The following is a 21,863-nucleotide window of genomic DNA, read 5'->3' as shown; positions in this document are numbered from 1 at the left end:
GCATCTTGTGCTTGATTTATAAAACGACTATAAATATATATATATATGCTGCTGTGCACAAATACATGTCAGTGACTGTAATGATGGTACGTTTATGATCATCCGAGGGATTTCTGTGCAGTCGTGCTGTCTGAAGTTTATAAAGGTCATTAATCAACATCTACATGTAATATAATAGCATTCACACTGTACATACAGTAAGGAAGAGCGGGGCACAACCTAACGCTTTTTAGCTTTGGCTCTATTATTTAAAAAATATTTAAGTTAGATGAATCATTTTATTACAAAATCAACACACAAATCTCTGCTACAAATGAACACTTAAAGTTTGTTTATGGGACCAATGTTTATCAAACAATTACACATAAAGTAACAGGAGTGCAAACTTTACCCTATAGGTGGGGTTCATTGTAACAAACTGTTTGTTGTTACCTGCTAGAAAATTTAGTTTAAACACAAATAATTCAATCAAATTCTGTCTATATGCTAAAGGTGGATATTGTTTATATATCTGCCTATAATAGATAGATATCCACACATTCATTCATCCATCATCCTTCATCTAAACATCCTTGTATTATGCAGCAATGCATAGAAATAGATTTATTTGAGTTATTTCCCCTGATATTGTATTAACTGTTATCATTTTGATGAATAATATTTGCATTGTTTTCATTTCATTAACATTGTATACTTGAGACTTCATTATAACACTGTGTGACAACTAGCTATCAGTTTCAATCCCAGCTATCAGTTACTAGGAGTTGCTGACATGTTTAAATTGTTTTTTTTTTGTTTTGTTTTAGATAACAAGACTAAAATGATTAAAATAATATAAGGTTAGATTTGGTGACTTATACACCCAACTTATGATAAAAAGCTAAGATGAAAAAAATTACTTTCATGCCTCCAAAACACTCTTTGTTCAAAATCTTAACCAAAACACATCGAAACTTTTCACAAATTCACAGGAGACAGTAAGAGAAAAAAAACCAAAAGCACAGATTGCTCGGTCCTGTAGAAATATGTCAAGTAGTCGTGTTAAAATGAACCCCATGTTAGTTTGTGTCCCACTCACCCCTATACTGTATTGCTGGAGCACATCATAACTAAAGCAATAATATTTCCTCATGATTATTATGTGCTGTATGGTGTTAGATTAATGTTATTTTGTTAATACACATTGAAAAACAAGTAGACTTTAGAGTTTTGATGAAAAACGAAATGTGATCACCTGCAGTCATGTACTGGTCATATAATAGCTGTGTTTTAACTATTTTCCGTTTTCACTTGAAACATCGACACAAAAAATATTCAGATGTGACTTTAACTGCTGAACGTAACACACACTGTTTTCATGTAGTTGTTCTGATACGTCACATTCATCAGAGCCGACTGATCCTCCTCATGTAGATGAAGTCGAGTCGAGGCAGATGTTCTTTTGCTCTTATCTGCATGTATAATTAGGCTCATTTGCATATGCAGAGCACGAGGCGCAAACGCATCCAGAACACATTTCTGCTTTAGTGATAAATATTGACTTAAGGGGAAAAAGCCGAAGCCGATGTTCTTCTATCACGTTAACACGCACATTGTGTCTAGAAATATCGTGAAGTTCACCCTCAGTGCTGCCATAGAGAGTAAATATAGTCAATGACAATTTTGACATGAAATCATTTCCTTAAACCCGCCGTCAGCGTTTGAGAGTTTCACCTCATGATAATCTGTAGAAGTAGATTCGTCACGCGCTCATTATTATCTGAACATATGATGATTCTGTTGGGCCATTAGCCAGGTGGCGTTCATTAGGTTAATTGCTGCCATTTCTTATTATTAATAGTTTGCCAAAGTGACAAGTTTGAAAATGATAAACGAAACGTTGGAACCAAATGAAAACGCCGTCTTTTGTTTCTTGGTTCTTCTGGTTTCATAGTTTGATTAGTAAACATTTAACATAAAAGTAGAGCATATGAAACCTTGTGCCGTTTTGGGCAGTGCATTTTAATGGGACGTCAGGAAGGGTAATTATGGTCGTAGCGACTGATTTCCGAAGCGCTCTTGTGTTTCCAAACCTTCTGTTTCTTCACGTCGGGAATGACGGGCTGTAGGCGATCGGCTCCTAATGACTCGCTCTAAGCCAACAGCTTAAACTAGAGGGAAATAATAGGTTGATAAGAAACTCCATAAACCTACCATTAGCACTAAACCTAACGCAATAATCTCTAATGTAGCTATTCTGTCATGTAGAAAACTTACTTCTGGAGACAAAATATAGTGTTTATGTTGTATGTGTGCATTAAATACACACATACTGTAAAGTACATTTATCAACTGGAACTGACCAAACAGTGTGCTGCTCCTGAATAAATAATCAACACAAGACATCAATAGAGAAACTACACACACATGCATTTATTCAAAATGTAAAACTGTTTAAACTGAAACAATGTAAACTCTGATGACACAGTGCATAATTTGTGTTGCTTCATATTGTTGTGTTTAACATCGCATAAGAACTTCACTGTTTAAATCTGTTTGATAGAAAAAGAGATTAGAGAAGAGACATTGATTCAGATAGAGCGCCTCTATTAGATCTGACACTTTTGAGGTTTTTGTGCTATTATTAATAGTTTGTGCTATTAACTTTGAATTTTTCAAGACCCATAATTTAACGTTCAGACCATTGTTTGACACCCATATATATTTTTACAGATATTAAGGGCAGTTTACCTCACTTTCAAGTGAATAGGGTAAAGATTCAGCAGTTAAGGTGTAATGATGATCATTATGGGCTGTAATTCATTTGAAACCTAACAGATGTGTGGATGTGTTGGTCTTCAGTCTTCAGTATGTTCAGATGGTAAAAGTGTTTAATTGTGTCTGTTGGGTGTTGTCTTCTAAATCTTCTCTGAAACTTTATCAAATTCTCACCTTAACATATCTCCACGTTTTTTATTGATTACTACTAGCAGTGTTTTATTTACAGATTATAACAGTTTACATTTTTTAGTTTGATTTCAATACATCTCTGACACGTTCATGTGGGGTTTTATAGCAAAATGTCCAGAGAAATTTTGAAAAAAATTGTGATAGTTTACTAAAAAATTGCAGATGTTGCAGTGTTATTTCAACTTGAGCCAATTGCAGGAGAACTAGTCAAGAGTTACTTACAATAACAACGTTTTTATTCAGGCTCCAATGACAAACTTAAAAATAATCGGAGACACAACAGCTGCAGTAGATGATTTAATCCAATCACATCGAAGATACAATAGCACAAAACCCTGAATATTAACAAATAAATAATGGCTTAAGGGGTTGTGTGTGTGTGTCTGTGTGTGTGTGTGTGTGTGTGTGTGTGTGTGTGTGTGTGTGTGTGTGTGTGTGTGTCTGTGTTTGCCTGTGTTTGCCTGTGTGTGTCTGTGTGTGTGTGTGTGTCTGTGTGTGTTCACCAGGTGTTTGACATTGAGCAGAGCACGAGATGAATGTAGCTTATGGCGATCTATAGAAGTGACCGGCCCGTGGGACTCTCAGCTTCCTGTCATGAAAGTTTGGTTTTGAAAGCCCAAAGCTGCAGTGGGAATGTTTCTGAAAATCCCACACGCCAAAGCGAAGCGTCAACCTTCACAGTACTGGCCATCATCATCATCATCCCCCAACACTCTCACACTGAGCTCCATCATAATGCCAGCTGCTCGACATCAATCATTACTCTTCTGTGTGTTTACTGAGCTTGTCAATAGAGTCAAATAATGAATGAATAGTCATTCATCCTTTGATTTAAATTGGCATTTGCAAAGGTTTAAATACAGTTTATATAAACATACATGCAGTGAGGTTTACAATCTGAGACCACAAGAGGAAATACTTTTTCTGTCATTACAAAGGATATCAGCATAACACATTGAGAGAGAGATATAGATGAATGACTGGAGGTTTAATAGTTACTCATTGTACTCATCAATATGAAACAGTCCTTATGTTAAAGTAGGGAAAAAGCCCGTGTTTTAAGGACAATGGATTAGAAGTGGAATACACACTCTAAATAAATCATTTAGTTATGATAGATTTGTATCTTATAGTAATGTCAAATAAACATTTAATTTAGCATGCCTAGACCATTCCTGTAAATATTTACAGATTAAAAACGGTCTTCTTCTATGGGAATGTTATAGAAAAATTGTGTAAACTACCAAAACTTTTTCAAAAATCATCTAAATTTAATCAACTGAGTTTGAGGATTGGTGATAAGAATTATTAAAACCTAAGATTGATCTGGCAAAATGTGGATTGAATTTATGTTTGAGAATGTGTCTGATGAAAAATGGAAATTTCATTGATGTTGACATCTGGGATTATTCAGATTTTAACTACAGAGAATGATTGACACTAGATCTAATGTATTTATTTAACTAGTATTTCTTTGTTGTTTGATTTGAACACAGCATACTTATTAATTTATTGTTTATACTGGTATGATATGTTATATATAACAAAAATTAAAATAAAATAGTTAAAACAGCAGAATAGTGACCCGATTAAAACTAGATATTGTATTTACTGAGAACCAAACCCATGACTTTGAAGTCGCTAGCATCACGCTGTACCAGTTGAGCTACAGAAGGACTACAATCCACTCCCAAACTCAGATTTTTACATTACAGTAGATCACATGTATATAATACACAGAAGCACCGCGGCTGTCTGCTCTGCCGAATATATTATATTAACGTTGCTGTGTATATTTGAGTCTGAATTAGTGAATGCAGGATGTTAAAATGTGAAATCGTGTTGTGTTGGCTACAGCCAATCGTATGTCTGGATGCAAAGATGGCGCTTATTTTTCCCCGTGTTCACACAGACCTTCTGCTCGGTAATCCCGTCGTCTCGCAGGAATCATTCGTGTTCAAGGTGCTCATCTGGAACAACTTTGCCACACTTGTTTTCATGTTCCTCTAGATTACAGGGCGGCTGCTCTCGGCTTTCAAGCGGCGCTCTCGCTTTGTCTGCGTGCAATGCTCTCTGGTAATTAACTTTGTCCTTTTTTATTTGTTCCAGTCTTTCTCCGTCCACTCTTCTGAGCATCTTCTCCCAGGAGTACCAGGTTAGAAGTTTTCTTCCTTTGTGAGGCCTGACAGCTGCCTAATTGAATGATGAATGTCCCCTTATTTCTGTGTAATTGAACTGCCAACTCTGTGATTGGTTTGGAGGATCCCCCCCGACCGGCGCGCATGCGCTCTCGCCGAGGGCCGTGCTCGAGTCCCTGTGGACCACTGCCAACCCTGCCCCTCCATCTGCCTAATAACGTCTAGCCGCTGCTTATTTGCTGGACCCGTAATAAATTATGCTAAACCATTATTATTCTGACAATAATAATTTCCCCGCGTAGCGCGGCACCGTGCGCTAAATGTTTGCTGACTCGCGCTGTCACGGCCGCTTTCCGCGGCTGACAGCCGACGATGATGGATGACCGCTGCTGCGGTGGCGGACGCACAAAATAGAGTCATTCATCATCCGGCTGACGGCTGTCACTCACTCGCCCTGCCTCGACAGAATTACTTTAGTAGGTTTTAAATAAGTCGTTTTTTAAGTGCTTCTCTTGCTGTTCCCGGGATGAGACGTCCATCGAATGGCATTAAAACAGGAAATGAATGGAAGGTGAAAGCTCGGGGTTTCCTGACCTCTCTGAACTTCAGATCTTAATGCTTCTTCTGTACAAGAACCTGAACATGAACATGGGCTGAGGAACAGAACAAATGTATTTATATATACTGCAAAAAATGACTTTCTACTAGTATTTGTTTTTAGTGCACATATCAAAGAAATTTTAGATGTTAATACTAAAAACAAGACATAAGTATTTTTTTGGAGTGTATATTTATACATTTGTGAAAATGCCTACTTCTATAAAAGAGAACTGTATGGACACTTGTGATTAGATTATTGATAACCAATAAATTACGAGACTTAAGATTTAAGACCCTCACACACTTTACCGTTATATACAAGCCAATCTAAAGGCTGATTGCTTCATGTTTTCTGTATGATTGGACATAAGATTTGATTGTTGTTAATGTTGACCGGTACACATGTGGTGTTTGTTTCAGAAGAGAATGAAGCGCAGCATGGCGAGACATCACGCTCCAGACGTGGTGAAGTGGTATTACCAGAGGTAAAAATCACTAATAATCATTCCGTCTCATTATAAGTGTGGTACACATGACACCTCCAGACCCCTTTAGACTCTTATGATGTTATAAACAGTGAGTATATAATACTGAATTAACTGAACGAATGTATCCACTCCTATGCTGGCAATGAAAGATGTAGCTGAATATTTAGAAGTCAGGAGCGTTTGTGCCGAGCTCTTTGAGGGTTTTGTGTTTTTTTTTTTTCATTTAATGATGAGCTGTGGGTTTGAGCTCTGTGCCGTAGAGGTTAAATCCATCAGGGATGATGACATGTCCTGGCTGGTCTGTTGTTGTTTGGCCTCTTCTCATTTGTTGACTTTTTTCCCCTTCATTGTTGTTTTTTGTGGTAATGAAGGTACCGCAGTGAAGCTGAGACACGTCCTACTGCACCGCTTCTTCTGGAGCTGGCCAATGAGGTAATGACTTCACCGAACACTACATCATATACAAGAAGCGCCTGACTTCAAACCTCTGCTTTATTATTCCTGCAGGGATCTTGAGCTCAGGTCTTCTGCAAACTTTAACACAAACACAATTAATCCAGAAGATTCAAAGATTTGTGTTTTCCCAGTCTGTTAGTACTTATAAAAATTGGACTAATAGTTCTGCTTATTAAGCAATGATTTCATGCAATTATCCTTTAAGGAAAAATACTTTAGTGTCATTAAGATAAGTGACGTTCATAAATGCATCTGCCGACTATTTTAAACACTGTTGACGTGCAGAGGTCAGTGGTTAATATCTCTGCTGTGTTTATGTATTGAAGCTCTCTCAGCAGTGATATTAGGATGATTTTAGTGTCGGCAGTGAACGCTTGGCTGTTCTCACAATACTTACGTGACATTATACAGATTCCTCAGATCACATGAGTTGGGTCAAATATGATGATGTTAGTCTCAATTCGTTCCCAAGGTCATGAATTAGTATATTGTGTACTGATAAGGACTCTAGCTCACTTCACATTGGGACGCTCTTCACTTATTTTCCTGTGACGTGGATGCTTAAGCGTGTGTTGTGATAATTCATCAACAACCATTGCTGAAGTATCTTATGAAAAACTATTTCATTATGTCCGTGCATACTTTTTGTCTATCAGTGTGTGTTTATATTAAAACTAAAACATACTGCTGCATTTCATGAAGTTTTTTAAATTGGCTCACACATTTTTCGGTTTGAGAGCTTTAGAAAAGGTCACGTGATTTCTGGTAAAGGAACATAGGGACCTTCAATGCTCACTGGTTTTTGCGTTGCATTGTGGGAATTTTTATGGAATGGACGTTTCAGTACAATGTAAGAATTTTGCGATTAAAATGTCCGACTCCCTGATCAGTGCCATGACTTCTGAACAAGTCAGCTGATTGAGACGCAGTCTAGCAGGGTTACCACGGGTCATTGAAAGTTTGTGAATCTGGAAAAGAAATGTCAAAAGTTTTTGAAAAGAACCATACATATAAATAGATTATTGAAAGTGCTTGAATATATTTTGTCCAAGACGTTTTCTGGAAAAAAAATCCATATTATTCCTGGTGTAGTGTAGGATGACGTCATAAAAATCCAGACTTTTTAAGCGCACATGCTAAACTGTTAGTTTTGAATACTTATCTTCTATATGCAAATTTTGATCCATTTCAAAATGCTTTTTGCATGATTGTGTTTAACGCATGAAAACTGTGACAATGTAACACAATGTAGCCTTGCTCTCATTTAAAATGTCTCCTTGAAATTGAGGGTATTGGACCTGGAAAGTCCTTGAAAGTTCCTTGAATTTGAAGTGTGTGAACCCTGTTCTAGTTATACTGGCTTACTATCATCCGGTGAAAGGTGTTTCTAGACTCCTTTCTGATATTCCCCATTAAAGCTTTCTCTGTTTATGCTCTTTATCATGAACAAACTACCTTACAGAAATCATACAGTCACTGTTGAGCTCTGTTCTCAAGCATTGCTGTCGTTGTGTGAAGCTAAGACACCCAAATTCTGCTGAAATTATAAAGAAATATTTGAATTCCCACCAACAAAGCGATCTGCGATTTTGAATCTGCTGAAGCGACATGTAGTTTGTTTTTGAAGGGTTATGTCGTCTTTCTGGAAGTGCGTCATTATTCATTTTAATGTTCTGCTTCACGCACACCTAATTGATACACTCATAGTGTTTTATGAGACGATATATCGCCGACTGAGCTGACCTATAAAAACTGAAGAGAATGATTTCTGTACATACGTGGACGTCACTTGTCCTTCAGTCGAGACTCAACAGTGTTTAAATGAATCCGCTCAAATCCAGACTGCCGTGTTGTTTATCCCGCTGAATGAGTTCAAGCGTTGTTTAACATGATTTAAGGATGATGAATGTGGAGGGCTCTGTAAATGTTACTCACGTGGTTCAGTTTTGTGATTAATATGAGAGTTATGAGAATGAGTCAGGTAGTCAACCGCACACCTCCGCTAATGTCGCCATCTTTCAGTGTCATCTCTGATGTGGCTATACGGGTGCTGTGCGCTCCTTATTAAACTGTATCACACATGAATATGAGACAGATAATAGGCCAATAGATTCAGAGACAGACACCTCCAGGCTAATACAGACTCAGAGAGGTTTGTGTGAGAAAGCAAATCCTGGCTGTTTAATGACGATAAATACTTTGTCCTCTTGTCATTATCATGAAAGGTGTATGAATGAATCTATTGTTGTGTTGATGATGAAACGAGATCTCTTCACTTCTCACAGCATTAAGAACATGATTTTATTGAAACTAATATTATTATGACACATTTCAAGGTTGCAGGTGTTGCTCCTGAGCTTTCTTTAGTCAGTAAGTTTGTCTGTGTTTAGATTGCTGTCACGATTGGTTGAGACATAGAGAAAATATTTCGGAATTTAATCAGATCATTTTCATGATTTTATGTATTGGTGGTTTACCTAAGTGATATTCAAATGTATATGTGTATATATATATGAAGAGTTTGGTTCCAAAACGCGATAAACGCCATTTTTGAAAAAAATGAGTTACTGCCAAAATCAGTATTATATCAGGTCAGTAGTTAAAAGTAAATAATTAATTTTACGCAAAATCCAATACCCGCCATGATATTCTGTCATCTTTTCTCCCTTTTTTCTCAAAATGCGACAAACGCCACTCCTCCTTTTTTACAGAACGCAGTAAATCCATTTCTGATATTACAGCGGACCATTCACGCAATGTAAACAAACATGGCGGCGCGCTGAGAAAACGGAATCCTAATTTTCCTCATCTACTTTGTACTTCGTGATCAACAAACAAAACAAAATAATACTTTAATAGCATTGCCAAACCTGTGATGGTTTTCTGTGACGGGAAAGAAACGTAAGCCATCAACAGCTAATAATTTCCGCGAGAGGCACTCGGTTGCTTGTTCTCCAGACAGCATCAAGCTTCTCATGCTAAAACATTGTGTTCTTAATATAACAAAGTAAGTGTTTTGGTTAATGCCATTAATGTTTGTTTTTTAATCATTGTATACCACTAGTCAACTAAATAAATATAAAATGGTAAAGATGAATGCACATTTATACATTGATTTAATAGATATAGCATTTTGAAATAAAAAACTGTCATGGATTTATTGCATTTTGTGGAAAAAATAATTAGTTTTTATAATAAATCTTTGAAAATCAAGTTATGGATTTGAATTTTTTATGTTTTTATAACCTAAAGATGCTATGTGAAAGTTTGTAACAGAAAATAGTGGTTTTCATCTTGTCACTTTCTTGGTATAAAAAACATGTTTTTACCAAAATTTGTCAAAATGGATTTATTGCGTTTTGGAACCAAACTCTTCATATATAAACTGTGTGTATGTGTATATATGTATACATTCAATCTATTTAATTAAGATTCAAACAAAAAATACAGGAAATATGTACAAAAAATAAAATGTTCAGGACTAAATGTCTTCTTTAGGCATCGTCTGTGTTTAATGTTAAACACATCTTGAGCGTTTTTGAACAGAATGAAGTAAAAAGACTCATTTCTTTTAAATTAGAAATAAGGATTTAATTTTATTTAGTTTTAAGAGATCCTGCAGTTTCCTGCTATTGCTCAAGTGGAAGGGGAGTTTACCCTAAATACCATTTACACATTTTTATACAGTTTTTAATACTATATATACATTTCCTATATTTTCTGGATGTATTCTATAAAATAGACTGAGAAACAATTATATTTGATAACTATAACATTGCAAAAACAACAAATCTAATTCTGGCATGGTGGCCTAAGACATTTTAATTTTTACTGTTAGTAGCAGCAGTACGTAAAATTGTAAAAATAATTGTCTGTTGCATTGTAATTGGAGGGCTGCAAAACGTTTTATTGCAACTAATCGTTTGCAGAATAAAAGTTTTTGTTTACATCATATATGTGTGTGTAGTGTGTAATAATAATAATAATAATAATAATAATAATAATAATAATTATGTATATCTAAATACACACGAATGCAAGAACATTTTAAATAAATATTTACATGTGTATATTAGGGCTGTCAATTGATTAAAATATTTAATCTAGATTAATTGCATGATTGTCATGAGTTAACTCGCGATTAATCGCAAATTAATCACACATTTTTATCTGTTTTACATTTACCCTAATTTAACACTTTTCAAGTTTTTAAAGTGGACATTTCACAATACTTTTTTTAAGATGTCAATTAAATCTTTGTTGTCCTCAGAGTACGTATGTGAAGTTCTAGCTCAAAATACCCCACAGATCATTTATTATAGCATGTTTAAATTACCACTTTCTATGTGAGTAAAAATGTGCTGTTTTTGCGTGTGTCCTTTAAAATGCAAATGAGCTGATTTCTGTACTAAATGGCAGTGCAGTGGTTGGATAGTGCAGATAAAGGGGGGGTATTATTATAAGATAAAAGAAAGAAAAACAGACTGTATTTCACATAAAATACATATTGAGAAGCAACACATTAAAATTATAATGAGTCTTTGGTATTCAGAATTGTTTTTCTAATGGCTTACCTCAACTATTTAAAGTAAACTGTAACATTATAGCAATCCGATGCACCAATAATTATAGATGCAGTCAATAATGATCATCTTATGCATCAAACCAAAATGAAGGTCTGATTAAATTGATAATAAATCTAATGTTTTGTGTAATTGTGTGACGCCTATTTCCATAGTGCCATTTATTTGAACCCGGTTACGAGGAGAGCTAAAGTAAAGCTGCATTCACATTACAAGAGACTTTATCAAAGAGGTCGTTAGGAGGCGTTTTTAAATCTGGTTGTCATAAACAAATGAGTAACGTCCACTCCATTAACTGATGAGAGACGGATGACGTGAACTCCACTGCTTCGCTCTCATTGGTAGTTGCTCCAGAAAGTCCCTCATCATTTGCATAAAGTTAACTTTTCTCAACTTTTCCAATGGTTACTGTCGCCAGAAGTCGTCAAGCTTTTATTAAAATCAGTGAGATTGCGTGGCTCTGCTACTACTAGTCCCTGCTAATGTGAATGAGGCTTAACTAGTTTGATACCAGATGCTGGTTTGTAATTACTGATAAATGTCTTTGCATGCATTACATACTGATAAAATGTATAGTTTGCAATGCACTGTAAGTGGCTTTGAATTAAAACATCTGCCAAATTTATTAATGTATTTCTTAATTTTTTTTCTTTCTCTGATATCAGGGTTGATAAACATTAATGTGAGATGTGTGTCTCCCGTCAGGTGGATCTGTCTCCTGCTCTTCTGGCTCGTATGATTGTGGAGTGTTTCGTGGAGGAACGTGAAGCTTCAGTCCGTGAGTATTTCCCTTTATTTTTTAATGCTGTCCTGTCACAAGCTCCCTCATTTCAGCGCTGTTGTTTATAAACACACATTTATTTTGACTCTAGTCTGACTGTAGGGCAGTGGTTCTCAAACTGGGGGCCTGAGATGGTGCCAGGGGTCCCCAGGTTAATGACATTTTACAAAAAACAATTAATTTATCATACATTTTGTGTAAATTAGGCTAAAAAAAATAATAATACATTCAAATTTTAAGTTGGGGGGGTTTGCACACTTTATTTTATACTGTTTCACATTATTGCTAACCAGTCTGAGAGCTACATATTTACCCTTAATACTTTGCCTGTTTTTATTTCGTTATTTCTATGATGCACACTTGTCAGGATCTGTGTAGAAACTTCCCTTCATTCTTACAGCAGCAACACACAGAAGTTTCTGGAAGAATGAAGCTGAAATATCCAGTAGTGTGTCAGAGACTTTCTCTTTGTTTGTTTTTCACCTGGATGTCAGTAGAAGTTGACAAGCGTTCCCTTTGAGCATTCATCCAGTGCATTTAAACTCACAAACCAACAAACAAACACATGCACACACACGCACACACGCACACACTTTATGCTGTTCTCAGCATCCGCCATCTTGCTCTCTTCTCCAGTCACATACAGCAGCTCACAGTGTGTGTCTGTGTGTGTCTGTGTGTGTCTGTGTGTGTCTGTGTCAGATAGATTTTTGTCAAATACAGATTGTTCTTAATGATGCTGATGTTTTCCTACCACATTATAAATATAAACTAGTCATTTGGTGGCTGTACTATTATAATAAAGCTTTTAAAACACATTGATAATTACTAATAACGTGTACTGAGGATTACCTGAGGAGGAAAAGTACTCCATTGAAGGTTTAATTTGTTAATATGTGAGGTATATAGAAAATGTTGAAATCTGAGGTGTAGAAATTGCTCATAATTAAAGGAAAAATATTTTTTCTCCTTGTTTGCTGCCTGTGTCGAAAATCTTACATCATCTCCATACGGTATCTTGAGGATAATGTAGACTCCGCCTCTCTTCATAGTGTCGTTCTGATAGCGTGATGTGATTGGAAGCTGATAATCTAATGAAAGTGACTTATATATTAGCATTCAGATCTCTCCTCCAATGACCTGCTTGGCCCTCGGCAGGAACGCTCTGAGCTCCAAGCTTCAATTACTGAATCTCCCTGTGTGGATATTAGACTTTTGTAATGTGTTGCTCTCGTGAAACAATGCCAGGATAATTGTCTTTGGTGGCAATTAGCTAACAGGTTTGTCCAGTGCTATTGGCAAGCACATCCATCATTTCCCACTCGCTCTTTCCCAGACGTGAGCGTTAGTGTGAGTTTTCAGCAGAGCTCACGGATCAATAGCCTCATATACGCAAGACGTGATCCTTCAGCCAGCGAGCGTCTTGCTTTCACACACGACCATCTTTTATTTTTCCTTCATTCCCTGTTTGCATTTCAGAGACACAGAAATTGTGCCTTTGGGATGCTTGAATATATCTCCAATCACTTCAGCAGAATCAATAGTGACTTTCAGATTGTTTGTGAAGTCTTTTCTCTGCCGTTTCCCTGCACGACTTTCCCCCAGACCGTTTCAGCAGGATGCGGGCCGGATGGATGCGCATGTAAATAAATCAATACGTTTAGAGCATTTTCAGCACGCATCGAATATGATATCAACATCTATAATAATTTCTCTGCTCCAGACAACAGTGGCCACCAGAGGGATTTGAAGAAAAGCAAGACAAACACTGCTGTGAATCTCCTTCAACCTGACCGTTTACTCGAATCTTTCTTACGTTTTCTGTATGTGGAGCTTCATTAAAACTGGGGTGTAAGTCAGACAGTTGGTTGCGATACAGTACGGTATCGATTATCTCCACCGGCGATGCGGTATTTGCCGGGTTGTCGGGCATTTCTTTCATGCAATTCGGTTCGATTCTATACGGTTAATTTATCGATATCACATGCGGTCACATACTTTACTCACAAATGCAACCAAAATATATAACATGAATGTTTAATTAAACGCTTTAAAAAAAAGGGACATTTACAATATCAAACTTAGAAAAAAAATCACCTTTTTTAAATAAAGAAAAATAAATAATGAGGGGAAAAATGTAAAAATCAAGCTGATGATGGCAACGGTCAAAGTCTTTAGTGTTTCAGCCAGTGTTAGCAAAGGTTTTCTGTTTGTCTAATCCATTTTTCAAGTACTAAATATTACTTAACCCACGATTTGGGTCCAATAGCAGTCACAACGTCTTCTGTCTCTTTCGCTGTGTTTTTGCTGCTACAACTGCTTTGTTGCTGCATTGCATTTACTGCTGACACTAACACACGAAAATAAACAAAAATGCACGCTGTGGCAGAAATACGTAGATGTACGTTACGTCAAAAAATGAGGATGCAGAGGATGTCAAAATAAAGGTACCTCATATCGATATTTTGTGGCATCAATGCATCGTATCATTAGAAATGTAATCAATGTATTGATCCATATCCATGTATTAAATGAGACACATATTATGTCAAATTCACTGGTGAATAGTGCTGATAACAAGATTCATCTTAATGATGCTGGTGAACCAGTATAGCCGGGTATATCTTCTGCTTACAATTTGACTGCACCTTTTTATAAAGGCAGGTTTTCACCGTATTGTACCCATACTGGAGCTTTTGCAGCATTTTCACAACACAGACTTTAATATTTGAAACAAACAGTTAAATGAGATCCAGAGGTGGGCGTCTCATGCTTCATTCCTGCTTCAAAAGCTGAAGGTAAGTGAATCGGGCAGATGATTCTGGGTTTTGAATAATGAGATCCTTCTCTTCATTAGTGGTTGGAGGAGGCGGGTGAGGTAAGCAGTCGTCTTGACAAGTATACTAATTACTAGCGCGGAGCGAGGTAGCTGGAGTCGACCTCACTGCGGCGTTGAGCTCTGAATCGAGTTGAGGCGCAGCCCTCCTATCAGACACGATCAGGTGAAGGGAGATCAGTTCTGCCCCGCTAACCCTGCTGGAAGCCCCCCCGTCCACAACACCGATGAGACAAACCACACGCTGGAGAAATGCTCCCATCTCTCTCTCTCTCTCTCTCTCTCTCTCTGTGTGTATTTAGGAATGGAGTTTAAAGAAGTAAATATGAAAATCAAAGGAGGGCTTTAGAAAGCCGCAGAGATTTGCCAAGCTGTCCTCTGGTGTCTAAGAGCCTCATCCATCACAGCCTGCAAGTAGTCAATTCCTCTAGTATCTGTAAATGTTTTTAGATATTAGCCAATTTATATGCTCCCAGATTCATCATGGAAAATCAGCTTTAGCAGGGGCGCATTATCAGCGAGCGTCTCTCGCGCGCATCATGAAGTTTGATGTACGACGGCTTTTGTGAGTCGATGGGTTACGCTCTGGAAGCTGTGGAGGAGGGGAGGAGTGTCTCGCTTATAAGCCAAAGAAGAAGGGTTTTTAATTAATAAACAAACTCAGGAGCTCATCAGCGTCAGGGCCGATAACGATTGTCATCCATTATTTTTTTACGACGATCGTCCCTCAACGCGCGCTGCCTTCTAATGAGGTTTCTGTCCGTTTTTTTTTTTGTTGCCTCCAATAATGGCTTTCCCATCCTAGCGGAGAGACGTACCTCCCCATTCATCATGACATCAGAGGTTGTTAAAGGTGCCTGTGTTTTTAGCAAATGGCGCTTCTCTGTCCCCAACAACTCCCGGCGGAGAGACGTCTTTCCTCTTTAATATTTCCCTCCTCCGATAAGGACGCCTCGGTAGGAATTTATGTCGACACGGGACAATTACATTAAATTTGGCGTGTGTTTACAGTGTCGCGCTGTGTAGCGCACGCACGCGGAGGCGTCTTTAATAAATGTACGGCGATGCCGGAGGCCGCGGTTGCACGAGGACGCTCGCCTCTTGTTGTTATTTACTGCGCCGCTTGCGTGCTGCGCATCCGTGGCCGCAAATGGCATTACTGTCCGTGATGAATGAGCGTTAGAGTAAACTCGTTTTAAAAGCGGCCTGATTTATTAGCGCTCCGGCCTCCATTTTCATCAGGTCAATGCTTGGCTGAAACTCCGCAATGTCAGCTTCAAGGTCAGCCGTTTTACGATTATTTTGAACCCCGTCCCTCGGAAAATGGAGGAAAAAGCCAGCGGTCACTTATCATCTGTCCCGGAGCAGGCGGACGGATGTCTGGGCAGAGCGTTTGAAGCAGGTGGTGTTGTGCGATGTGTGAAATGCAATGGTGGTCAACCTCCAATTATGAGTCCTGGTAAGACAAGGCCTTTAATGGCTGCTGCTTGCCTTCGGGGAGGTCTGTTACACACGGCTGTTTTGCAGGACCAGCATCAAATCTATAAAAGTACCATTAAGGGGGAGAAAAATCAATCAGAATGCCATTAAAGTGGAATAAGTTGCCAATATTGCTGATGTGGTTGCGGCTTCTTTGATTTTCCCTCGGATTATTAGGCGCAGCGGCGTAGTGACTTTGTTAAGAGAAACGAGTGTTGTTGGCGAGTAATACGTCTCCCGGCTTCATAAAGTTTGCGGCCTCATATTTCCCGCTTTATTGATTATCCATTATCGTTTGTCACGAGGTGTCCTAACTCAAGGGGAAATATAGCTCTCTTCATTGCCGAGCGGAGTGCGGGCGCGCCGTATGGATCTGCGTGTGAAGGTAGCAATCTCTGAGAAAAATGAGCTAGAGAACGGCGCGGGTGCTGCTGCTGGAGAGAGGACTGCTGAGCTGGCTTTGTTCTCACATTCTCCCTTAGCAGGAGGATGAATAAGATAACAGATACCCATTTGTTTCGTGGAAGCGCCGAGCTTCGGAGAGGAAAGAGATGAGAGAGAACGAGAGTGTGCCGATAGCTTAAAGACGTCTCGTCGGCGGAAACGGGATTTTCAAATAACAATCCAGTGCACTGTGTAGATGCTGCTTCTGTATGTGGAGTCTGGAGGGCATCAAAACATCTTGGTCTTCTGGGCCTTTTGTACTTTAAGTCTCAGTTGCTTGCCAGTCTAGATTTGAAATGAATCTGTGTTTTACTGTCTGGCTTGGTTGTGGTTTTTTGAGTATGTGGGCTTTGCACACAACCTGTTCATGATGGCATATATTTCAGAGTAATATAAAAGTTAAATATAATAATTTCCTTATTCAGAACTCTTCTAGCCAGCACAGCAAAACTCATGTACATGTCAGTTAATCAGGAACCAGATCAGATCACAGAAATATGCTTACATTGGTATAGAAACAAACATGAGTTTTAAAAAGGTCAGGAATACAGATGAAACGGTATGAAAATTTATAATCACGGTTATAGTGACCAAAATCACCACGGTTATCAATATTATCATGATTTTTCAAGGATTTTTTATAAATGTCCTTAAAAATACTGACGCAAACCAAATTACATGTAAGTGCACTTTGTTGGCATAAACATTAAATTAATAACATTAACATTAATCATGGCACATTTAGGGTCGTAAGATAAATGTTCATCTAGTTCAGATTAAACACAAGTGAGTAAATCAGATAAACACAACACAAATCATCAAGTCATCAAGTCTGTGCATGTTGTGAGAAATCGGGTGAATTTTATGACTCTGGAGTGAAGTTGCTGAGTTCACAGCAATCAAATGAAGAAACAAACAAACTCATCACATCATTTAAAGGCAGGGTGCTTGATTTTTGAAAAACGCTTTGGAAAAGGGAGTCGGGCCGAGTACCAAAACACACTTGTAGCCAATCAGCAGTAAGGGGCGTGTCTACTAACTGACATCATTGCCTGGGTTGTGTATGTGTGGGTGGGTCTATCAAAAGAAGGTCCAGATTCTATTTGGGTAGGGTTGTGTTCGTTTAGGTGATTTCAAATGTCAACATTGGCTTTCAGAGATCATGCACCCCACCTTTAATGGTAAATGAAGAGAAAAGATGAATCCATATTTTAGATTTAAATTCAGTCATTAACATATAAACTTTAGCAGCTTAAAACCTCTGTGGCCCATTCAGTATCATAGAGAAAATATGACTACAGTATTTGTGTTTCTGCAGCCTCCAGACACGTCATCAACAACATGTTACGGGAGCCATGTTTCATTCCAGATCCACTGCTAGCAAAACATGTGGAACAGGTATTAACAAATACACAATAAACATATGTGTGAAATCCGGTCTCATAATCTAATGATGAGATGAACATCAAAGTTTAATTCCACTCATTGATTTCAATATTTGATCTTACTCAGTCAATATTAAAGATATCAGGATTATATTTCCACACAATGTGTTTATGACTTTAATAAATGACTTTATTTGGGTTTTCTCAGACAGGGTCACATATATTAATAGTGCTTACTGTAAACATGATTGTCTTTTTAATTGTAATCGGACATTAATTTCATAGTGCTGTTATGCAAATATGCGTAGCACTTTTTTTATAAGATACTAACAATAACAATAGTCAGCAGAAATGAAGCAAATGTTTTAAATCTGAAGATTTTGTGAATTTTCTCTGTTGGTCATGTGTATCTGATGGTTTATCCCATCTGCTATGAAGCTCATGTGTGGCTGTGCTGAAGTGCATGATGGGTATTTGTAACTGTTATATTTTTTTCTCTTTTCAGTGCACAGTAAATGACTGCTGTTACGGGCCGCTGGTGGACTGCATCAAACAGTATCCTCTCATAAAACTTTAAGCCTGAAATTCACGAGGAGCCATTGACTGATTCAGGGCTTTACCTGACATAAAACTCCTGCTTGAGGAAGAGCTGCACGTGTGTGTGTGTATACTGTGTGTGTGTGTGTGTGTGTGTCTATATACTGTGTGTGTGTGTGTCTATATACTGTGTGTGTGTGTGTGTGTCTATATACTGTGTGTGTGTAACCTCATTTTACACAGTGATTTTTACATACTATGTATATCCTAGTGAAGTAGATATGTTCAGAAGAGAGATATATCTGCCCTCTTTACCTCATTGCATATGTAAGCTTTCATTCATTCATGCCGTTTCCTCACACAGATGTTTGTCAAACCATAAGCACACTGTGTTAAATACGTCACACCTGCAATCACATTGCTCCTAATTAAAGATTTGAATAACTCCTAACCCCATTAACAAAAGCTTTTATTCAAAGCAGCACCCAAAAGTGAGGAATATAATAAATTGATTTATCTTAAATCATAATAATGATTCATCTTAAACATTATAAACACCCACAATACACTGGGGTCATGCTGGTGAGTTTTGTTGTTGATTTAGTTAAGATCAGAGTGGTGCCGATGCTTTCAGGTGTTTTGTTACTCTTAAGCTGGACACACACACACACACACATCTGATGATTTTCGCACAGATTATGATTGTAATTTGATTATAATGACTGATCATGCTCAGTCTTTTCCAGTTGTGCTCAGTCTTCGTTTACCATCACAGATAAAAATCATTAATGCAAGAAAAAGTAAGTCCTTAGGTGTGTCCCCAGCATACGAGTTCTGATATGAAAATAAACACATTTCTCTGGTGTTGCCACAGCAACCCTTCTTTACTCATCTGTGTGTTTCCAGGGCAACAGCACAGGTAAGGTGTTCTCCATTCTTTCTTGACCGTGTCTATAGAAAATTAAGATCAGATGCAAAACCCTATAAGTGTGTCTGACATGTTTTCTTGTAAATTAGCATTTTTATCAGACTCTTAATGGATTGTAAATAATCTGAGGCCACAAGATTAAGATGATTTGAAGTGAAATTGATGAATCTGAGGTGGTGTTTAGTGGCTTTTGCATCTGAGCTTCAGACTCTAAACACAACACGTGTGCAGTTATTGTGAAGCGGTTTGTTCTTAACTACACTTTCATAGTGCCATTGGTCTTGAACATGAGGAGATTCTTCGAGACGAGCTCAGAGAGAGAAATCTGTCATTCTTAGGTAAGTTTGTCACTCACAGATACTACAGGTGCTGTTTGAGTCATTGCTTTTCTTTCACAGCATAAGCAGCACAAATCACATGTAGGCTACTTAAAATGTCTGTCTATACAAAGTGACATTCTAGAAGTCAGCTTTAACACCCCCTTTCAAAACATAAGAAAACTTTTTGTATGTAAAATATAACTACAAACTAGGGCTGTACAATTAATTGATTTTCAACTTGTGATTCAAACAATTACCAAAAACAAGATAATCGAGGTAAATTATTATTCTGTGATTACAATTAAATTGTGTGCTTGACTGATGTGTTTGTAAGGCACCTTGAAGGCACCACTGCTTTGACACATAAAGCCTTTTAAAACACTTACTTAAGAAAAATGTTAAATAAATATATATGTTTTCAAATGAGTAATCCTGTTAAATAATCATGACTATGCTAAAATAATTAAATAAACAAAACAATTGTGATTATGAAAACAATCAGGGTTATGCAAAAAATTTTTGAGACTATGACCCCCAAAATAATCGTGCTAATAAAAAAAGGAATTAGGATAAAAAAATAATAATAGCCATGATTATGAAAATAATAATAATAAAATCAACCGTGATCATGTTTTTTTACTAGTAATAATTGCGATTATGGGAATAAACAAACAAATAAACAACTGTGATAATAACAATAATAATAATAACCGCGCACTGAAAAAAATGTTTCATATAATTTGCTCAAATTTTTTAAGGTAAGTGGTTACAGTCAATTTATTTAAGCTGCATTTAAACACAAAAAATTAGAAATACAAAACCAAACAAAAAACTTTTCTTTAAATGTAGCTTAAATAAATTGATTGCATCCACTTACCTTAAAAAATTGAGTAAATTAAATTAATATTTTTTTCAGTGTGATGGCCCCAAATAATGGTGATTATGATTTTGCCCATAATAAGCAGCCTACAAACCAATATTTACACCCAGACCTGCTAACCTATGCTGACTAGCTCTAGTTAGACAAATGTTGTGACTGTTACTCATCCGCACATATTCAATGTATTTAAATGTATAAAATGTATAATTTTTACAAAACTCATTGCTTAAAAACACTTTTCTAATACTTGTACACTAGTAGCATGAGTTTTCAGATGTAATTATTGTTGTTAGTGTTAAGATGTCATTAGTGACGATAGCGTTCAGATGTTATCAGTGTATTGCTGCACCTGCATTTTGTATAAGAGAGTTGTGACCCAACAGAGAGAGCGGGTCAGGGCAGCATCTTCACAGCCAGATAAATGGATTGGAAATCATCAGTCGACCAGCTGTGATGGGTCATTAATTCTAATCAAAATGTGATGTAATAAGAGGGTCTGAAAGCATGTGACCAGTGTCAATAGAGTTCAGTATGAAGCCCTCGCTCAGACCATCCCTCCACCCTTCACCCTACAGCGGCGGTTCAGCTCGACTGGAGCAGAATGTGTGATTTAATGGAGGAATCAGGTGTTTCACTGTGACTCAAGGACAATGGCCGAGGTCACACATCTACACACTTCATAACAAAAGCACACTTCAGAGGCTTTTGTGCAGTGCTAGCAAACATTGGGCTGATGAAATTGGTTCACCTTTCTTGTGTGTTATTTTTCTCTGATATGGGTTTTTTATGGTCTTTGTTCAGCTCTCTGACACTCAATTATATTTGAACCTTTCCTTTGTTCTGATTGGATAAAAGTTTAAAATATGTAAATGTCTTTCAGGGATTATTTTATGAGCGATACAGATTTTGACATTCAAGTTTATTCCGTTATGATTCAACATTCAAAACTCAAAACATTCTCGATTAAAATAAGCATTTAATGAACTATAAACAACACATCAGAACTGCAACAGACGTTGTTTGTGTTGGATGAAAACATTTGGAGATTTTTGTTTGATC

General features: G+C 37.3%; 1 protein-coding gene across 2 annotated transcripts in view; it reads left to right on the top strand.

Moving 5' to 3' along the window:
- Window positions 1-21,863, top strand: part of cdin1 (CDAN1 interacting nuclease 1) — a 54,169-nt gene that overhangs the window by 7,430 nt on the left and 24,876 nt on the right. For both annotated transcript variants that reach the window (XM_055171828.2, XM_055171829.2), the window contains exons 3-9: window positions 5,059-5,104; window positions 6,108-6,172; window positions 6,547-6,607; window positions 11,920-11,992; window positions 18,073-18,152; window positions 18,645-18,694; window positions 19,875-19,942. In XM_055171828.2, coding sequence (XP_055027803.1) covers window positions 5,059-5,104; window positions 6,108-6,172; window positions 6,547-6,607; window positions 11,920-11,992; window positions 18,073-18,152; window positions 18,645-18,694; window positions 19,875-19,942 — 443 coding nt within the window. The remainder of the gene's footprint in view (window positions 1-5,058; window positions 5,105-6,107; window positions 6,173-6,546; window positions 6,608-11,919; window positions 11,993-18,072; window positions 18,153-18,644; window positions 18,695-19,874; window positions 19,943-21,863) is intronic.

This window comes from Misgurnus anguillicaudatus, chromosome 7 (genome assembly GCF_027580225.2).
Source record: "Misgurnus anguillicaudatus chromosome 7, ASM2758022v2, whole genome shotgun sequence".
Lineage (NCBI taxonomy): Eukaryota > Metazoa > Chordata > Actinopteri > Cypriniformes > Cobitidae > Misgurnus > Misgurnus anguillicaudatus.
Note: the sequence above shows the minus strand (reverse complement) of the source record. Positions and strands in the feature narration are given on the sequence as shown.